We start from the raw sequence: 7,380 nt of genomic DNA, 5'->3' as shown, positions 1-7,380 counted from the left end.
ATATATTTAGCACACAGAAGAGATGACAGACAGAGAAACACTCATTTCATCATTTAATTAGCTAGGCTATTTAAAAAATACCTGAATGACACATCATTCTGGTTAACATCTCCTGTAAGTCATATGGATAACATACAAAATAAAGGTAAATGATAAGTAGGGATGCAACGATACCATTTTTCAGAGTCGATCCAATCTGATACTAGTGTTTTGTTTTTTTTTTGTAAATCAATGTTGAATTTCTTTATTTCTGTGTTGACCTGATCATCACTCTTTTGTGTTAAACACAATCTAAAATATAGATAAATATATGCTAAATATGGACAACCTAACTTTAATGTAAGATAAGTAAAAATAAATAAATAAATAAATAATTATATATATGACAAAATTACTATTATTAATTGGTTGATAATTCCGCAGCAAAATAGTTATGAAGTTATGACGTCACTTTGTAGGCCAAAACGCTGAAGTGAGTTAGCATTTTAGCACTACGGGTTCCCTCGCCCTAAAGTCTATGGGGTTTTGCTTACTCGCCTGAAATAAGGTCTGTGGTAAACAAAGCCTCTAAATATGTTCACGTTTTGATCTATGACATAAAACACACCAGTTATAACCTGCTTGTGATTTTTTTTTTTACTTTATTGGCGTCTTAAAAACGGTGGTTGCTAACAAGTTGCTAAAAGGGACTACATCCTTTGGCGGGGACTTTAGACGTCATGAAATCTCTCACTAGCCTGCGTTTCAGCCTCACGTTCTTAGAAGTTTACCTTTCAGTTAATTTACATAACGTTATATATTTAGTTTTTTCAAGTTGTAGTTTTTACAAATATTATTGTACACAGAATTCTTTGATATTAAGGTAACCGATTATCAGTTCTTTATTTCTGTGGAGAGACTGAGGTTCGACAATGGTGTTTTGTTTTGTCCCGAGATGCAAGCACAAGTCGTCGACTGAAAGATGGTCATTTTACCGTTTTCTGTCCGATGTTACCCAGCGGAGACTGGGTTCGTGCCGTAAGGTAAGCTCCCACAACGATGATTTCCATGTGAACACCGTATTTACTGTCTTAATGTGGCCACGACGAAACTTTAATGGTGCAGATTGCTTAACACGCTAATGTTACTTTGACGGTCAGATGGAGTTAAAAAGGCTAGCAAGAATAAACGTTTTTCATAACCAAATCAACAGCTAAAATACCTTTGTCTTTCTCTTAAAATATCTAAGCTTGTTTACTTTGCCACGGTTTAATAGATTAGATCCGCTACAGTTTTATTAAAGGCCAACGTTATGTCGAGAAATGTGTTTAATTAAAATATTCAAAATAATACCTGGTTTATTGGCTTATTGTAACTTTTTTGGATATAATTATAGAAAGGGTGGGTCCTGCACCCTGATATTTGTGAACTTGGCTTTTACCCACTTATGATAATATGATTGTATTTGTAAACAGAATTAGTTAAGGCATTAGGTAACAATGATATTAATCTTTGTTATTTTAGTAGTAAATGTTAACTAAATTTAATGTGCTATATAAATGTGGACAGATCAATGAAGAAGATTAATGTAAATGCTGAAAAACTCCATTCTAATATAATACAAATATTTTATTGTTTGATTTATTTTACAGCTTTTAATCTGTAAAGCTGTAACTTCCATAAAACTAACATTGCTTATTTTGACAATTCTCTTTAAATTCAACATATGTAATTATATACAACTATTATATTAAATGTTTGAAATTTAACTGTGTTATGCTTGTTCAGAGATTGTTTGTATAGTTATCTTAAAAACATAGAACACTATTATAACTCCTCTAACGTTATCCCTCCCTAGTTTTACTTCCCGAGACTCGATAAACCTTGTCCCTCATGCTGGCCCTTACAATACGGGTAAGTAAACCAGCATCTAAGCTACACTGTTCTACATGTCCAGATTTATAGTGGTTCTCTCCTCAGTTTATGGTTTTTCTATCGTCTAAGAAAAAAGGACATAATAATGGAAATTGATACGGCCATAGCTAACGTTAGTGCTTCTGAGATGGTAAAAGCGCGTTTTTTTTCTGGCGAATTAGCAAATGGTATGCAAACATACTACTGATGCACCGAAATGAAAATTCTGCGCCGAAACCGAAAATTTAGGATGCACTTGGCCGAAAACCGAAACTGAAGCCGAAAATGGCTTCTTTTAAAAACATATATATATATTGCTTGGATTTAATGGATCTGAATTGAAAAATCACAATATAATAATCAAACTTTTATTAACAGTTAGCCTACATAACAAAACAAAATATTTTTTACAATAAATTTTTGCAGAACAAATGTTACATATTGCAACTTTGGTGTCCTTTTGGTATAGGGCTGTCACTTTTGTGAAAAAAAAATCCTGTTCGATTTTTGAGACATAGGCAAAGTGTTCATTGAATCGTTAGTAAATTGCCTATATTTGGCGTTGATCCGTTTTTCAACGCCAAATATAGGCAAATCCACCGACAACTAAACAGGCATTAGGGCGAACGTAAAGAGGGCGCTTGAGACGTGAACAAGTCAGCAATGTGGACTGCCATAACATCAATGAAAAACATTACTGAAGGCTACATTGATATTATGCACTAATAGGCTCTCTGTGTGTGTGTGTGTGTGTGTGTGTGTGTGTGTGTCAGAACCTGCAGTTGCTGTGTGACGCGCGTTCGCTGCGAGCGTATAGTGACGAGCTGGACGCGCTCCGAGAGAAGGCCGTTAAAATCGATTCCCTGTTTTCGTTTTCGAAACTTGTGTTGGTTGGTCCGATCGATTGTGCAGCTTTTGTGACAAGCTTTTTTTGATTGAGACAGTCCTTTGACATGCTTAATCTTTGATAGGCAGACGCGTGATAACAGCTCGATCGTGAGTGAAACCTAGCGCTTGCTCACGGATGGGAGGGGCGGGTGACATTCATTTTCGGTTTACGTTTTCGGCTGTTTTTTTTATTTCGGCCCGAAACCGATAATGCCATTTCGGCCGAAAATTTACGGCAGCCGAAATTTCGGTGCACCCCTAAAACATACAATCAAACATAATACATTGAAAGATAATCTTTAAAGTTTATTTGGGGCACAATGATAAGGCATAATAATCTTAAATCACAAAGAAAATAATATTAAGGTTTAAATAAAATAAAAAAATAAATGAATAAATAAAACTAACAAAAGTTAAAAAAAAAAATCTCAGAGAGACACAAAAACAAAATTATTTTCTAACATTTTTTTTTTAATTATATTTATATTTTCATGGAAAAGTGGATGAGTGTTCATACACAGCGCAGATCATAATGAGCCAGCGTGTTTTTTAAATAAAGTTTGAGGAAGCTTGATGATGACGTTGATCCGCGACCATGGTGTGCTGTAGGGCTGTCAAAATTGCTCAAAAATGACGTTCGAATATTCCCTCTAAAAAACACGAATATTCAAACTATTCGAACATCTAGTCGCGCATGTTGTCAATGACGCGCATTAAGTCAATAACAGGGCAAAACAATAAAAAGAGACATAACTACTTGTATAGGTAGTCTATTTAAGTTTAAACATATTTGACAACGTATTACCTACACAAAAACAAGGAAATCAACTAATGGCCAAGACTGCAGACCTCACGCTCCCTCACCCTCATGTTTTCTGTGCATAACGGTTTAAATGAACAAACAAATTTTGAGTGCTGATCAAGAGTTTTGTGCAAGCAATTTAAGGTCGCGACTGTTGTCCCAAGGCTTCATTCAGTGATTGAAACAAATATTATTAATATTAATTGAAGTTTTACAGCATATAGAACTGACATTGAATGCTCCGAGCGAGCTGAGCTGTGGTAAACATGGAACTTTTCCTTGACATGAAACGATAATCGAACATCGGATCCATTGCTTGACAGAACTCCCCGAAGCGTGCCCCATCCGCGATACTGATCGGTCTCATGTCCTTAAAAATGAACGAAATTAATTTATCCGTTATGGCCTCTTGTCGTGTTGCAGACAAAGTGCTTGCGGCGAGCGATGCAAAGTAACGTTAAGTGTCAAGACGTGACTGTTTAGCTGGAGTTCCACACATTATGCCATGCTCATTTGGAATGCGCATTTTTGAGATGTGACCTCATGTTGCTAGTTGTCGAATGGTATGTTAACTGTATCTTAAATAGCTTCCATTCAACTTTATCTCGCGGGTCAACAATTTTACCTCACTTTCTCTGCAGCGGTCGAGTTGGGCTCTGCACTTGCTGCCATTTTCCATGAAGACGCGCGTCAACTTTCAGCAATGATTCCGTGCCAGACAGTGCGACTCCTGTGACCTGTCCCTGAACCCTCAGGCGCGCTAGCGCGCCCACTCGCAAGGCAGACAACCACGCCTCTACTACCGCAGGCGTTTTTTTTTCACATTTTTTTTTTATTTTAATGTTAATTTTCACCTTCGAAATTCGTTTTTTCTTTTACTCTTCGAATATATATTCGAATTTAGAATATTCGTTGACAGCACTAGTGTGCTGTAGTCCGTTTATAGCCTACTGTTAGCATTTTATATCTGACGGCTTTATTAAGGCTTCAAAATGTATAAATTTTGGAGTAATTTGTAAAGAATATCTTGATAGACAAAACGTGTAAGGGTCATAACTCTTTGTTGAACACAGATCTTATTTTTTTGCGATTTTCCAAAAGTCTGTGGAGAAAATGCATGGCTTTTCGATCGAGGGAACCCTGGCGCCGCTAACTTCCGGGTTGTCCTACAAAGTGACGTCAGAACTTCGGCACTCTATTCATTTTCATATATTTAAAGATTTTTAAAGAGTTTATCATTCGCTAGCTCCACACTGGAGAGCTGCTTTATAACAGAAAATCAAGTTTTAATTCTAATTGAAAGCGACGCTGACGGGTTTTTCATGTTCAATACTGCGAAGCTGCTTAATTTAAGGCTATATAATGCATAAAGTGCTACATATGTGAATGTGACATGATAAGACTGCACCGAACTGCAGAGCTTGAACAAACATCCTCATAGCTGTAATCAGATGTGTTCCTAACTGCTGCTTTCTCAGTGCTGACAGTTTTTCTTGTTTATTTCGTTATTGAGAGGAAAGCATGCAGCATATATTTACATATTAATCCAAACGCCACTCAGCAGCTTCAGGTTCAGCTCTGTAAACTCACTATATGACTGTGGTTATTATTTCAAGCATGTGAAGGTCTCAGTAGAGAAATTGTTTGCTTGACCGGTACATTTCACGATTTGCAGCAGGCTTTTACTCTCAGATATAATCCTGACAGCAGTCACAAACATGTAAGTAACCTTGTTTATTATAATGCATGATCTGTGGTCAGTGATTTCTGATATGCACTTATTAAAGTTCAGTCAAATTTTATTTGTCTCAAAATGTTTCAATTTGTATGTCCCTGTCTGTTAGCAAATCAAGCCAGGGCCCAAACTTATCGTTGTTTCTCTTAATAGCATGAATGTAATCTATTGTTTATTACAGAATATTAAAATCCCTCTGAAATATGCCTTCTATTAACGTTCAAACAAATTAAGTCTCAAAGTTTTAGATTCCAAAAAGCGAAGATTAAGTCTATTAATTAAATCTGTGTCGGTTCAGTCACATTTATATAACTTAAAATTGTATGTTAAGGTCTTATTTTTACATTAAGGAAAAGTCATTGAAGATGAATGAAGGATAAACACCAACCTCCTTGTTCCTCCTGTTTCATTCTCCAGGTTTCTTGTTCCTCGTATTTTATTCTCCAGGCTTCTGGCTCCTCTTCTTTTATTTTCCAGGGTTCTGGTTCCTCTTGTTTTATTCTGCAGGTTTCTGGTTCACTCGTGTTTTCCTCACTCTCTTCTTTAACAAACTCCATCTTCACAGCAGCAGATCTCAGTTCAGATGATATTCCTGCTTTTCTTCCTGCTTGCTTCAAAACTTAGTCACGATTGTGAGAATGAGAACATTACAGACATTTACTGACCTGATTCAAAAACTGTAATTTTCTGTTTACAGAAACTATACGTTATTTCGAACAGTTTGTATTTAACCAGCACCATAACAAAACAACTGAGAGCGCGGTGAAACTGATCTTCTTCTTCTGAGGTCTAATGGTGCTTGACAAACACACGTGTGTTTTAGCGCCACACGCTGGACTGGAGAGAGAGAGAGAGAGAGAGAGAGAGAAGCGACGAGAGGAGGGAAATTACACGGGGAAAATTACTTGTGCTTTTATTACATAAGCCAATATGCACAAATAAACGAAAAGTTATTAAAATTAGTCTCACATGGTATTTGATCAACATCGACACTTGAACATGACATTGAGCACCAAACTGTGTCGGATAGGTCTTGTGGCGGTGGCCCTCCTCCTTTACACAGCAAAATAATAACATTGTTTCATACCAAGCGCAATACCTTTTTGATACAATAATTTGGCCTAATGAAATATCAATTGAATGTGTTGGAGTTAAAGTGTCACTTTCAACAGAAATGTCATTTACTATTATATGTCTTTATCGTCCGCCGTCAGCAAAAGTAGATTTTTATGATCAATTTGAGTTGTTGTGACTTTAATAATGAGGTTATTCTAATGGGAGACTTAAATGTAAATTGGGACAGCAAAAGTGACAGAAAGAAACTGAAAGAAATTACAGATAATTTTGGATTAACACAAATGATCAGTGATCCCACTAGAATAACAAATCGTTCTAAAACGTTGATAGACCTGGTGTTTTCTAACAAACCAGAATAAAAACGTACAATTTCCTAACTGGCTTGTCTGACCACAATGCTATATTCGTTTCTAGAAAGCTGACTAAAAAACGATTGAGAAGTGTCAGTTAAAACATTAATATAAAACAAACGTTTATTCCAAAGAGCCAAGAACAATGCTTAATTGCAGCTCTAAATACTTTTGATTGGTCTAGTATAGTATTATGTGATGACACTAATCAATGTTGTAATTTAATATACTCTACTATTAAAATGGTTCTGTCTCAATTTCAGAAAGTGGGTCATTTAAAGAAATGAGTTTATTACTTGCCTTGGATCAATAATGAGTGTAAACAGCTTATGATACTCAGAGATAAATTACTAAAAAAATCATTACAATCTGGATTAACTACTGATCGATTACATTTTGTATCCGCAAGAAGTAAAGTCACACAAACCTTGAGAATGGCAAAAGCAAATTTCTTCTTGTCTGTAATTAATGGTGCCAGAGGAAATTGTAAGTTGATTTGGGAAAATATTAACAAACTCCTGGGTACAAGTAAGCATATTGCTGATAAAGACCTTGAACTCAAATTTGCTAATGAATTGGTATCAGAGCCTTTCAACCTAGCAACTAATGCCGCGTTTCCACCGAAATTACCCGGA

General features: G+C 35.9%; 1 protein-coding gene across 1 annotated transcript in view; it reads right to left on the bottom strand.

Annotated features, from left to right (window-relative positions):
* The window catches only part of LOC132106119 (gastrula zinc finger protein XlCGF8.2DB-like), an 11,768-nt gene extending 5,828 nt beyond the window's left edge, over nucleotides 1-5,940 (bottom strand). The window contains exon 1 of the mRNA XM_059511758.1: nucleotides 5,707-5,940. Coding sequence (XP_059367741.1) covers nucleotides 5,707-5,875 — 169 coding nt within the window. The 5' untranslated portion in view covers nucleotides 5,876-5,940. The remainder of the gene's footprint in view (nucleotides 1-5,706) is intronic.
* Nucleotides 5,941-7,380: the final 1,440 nt, after the last annotated feature.

The sequence above is a fragment of the Carassius carassius genome, chromosome 26, assembly GCF_963082965.1.
Source record: "Carassius carassius chromosome 26, fCarCar2.1, whole genome shotgun sequence".
In the NCBI taxonomy this organism is placed as follows: domain Eukaryota; kingdom Metazoa; phylum Chordata; class Actinopteri; order Cypriniformes; family Cyprinidae; genus Carassius; species Carassius carassius.
Note: the sequence above shows the minus strand (reverse complement) of the source record. Positions and strands in the feature narration are given on the sequence as shown.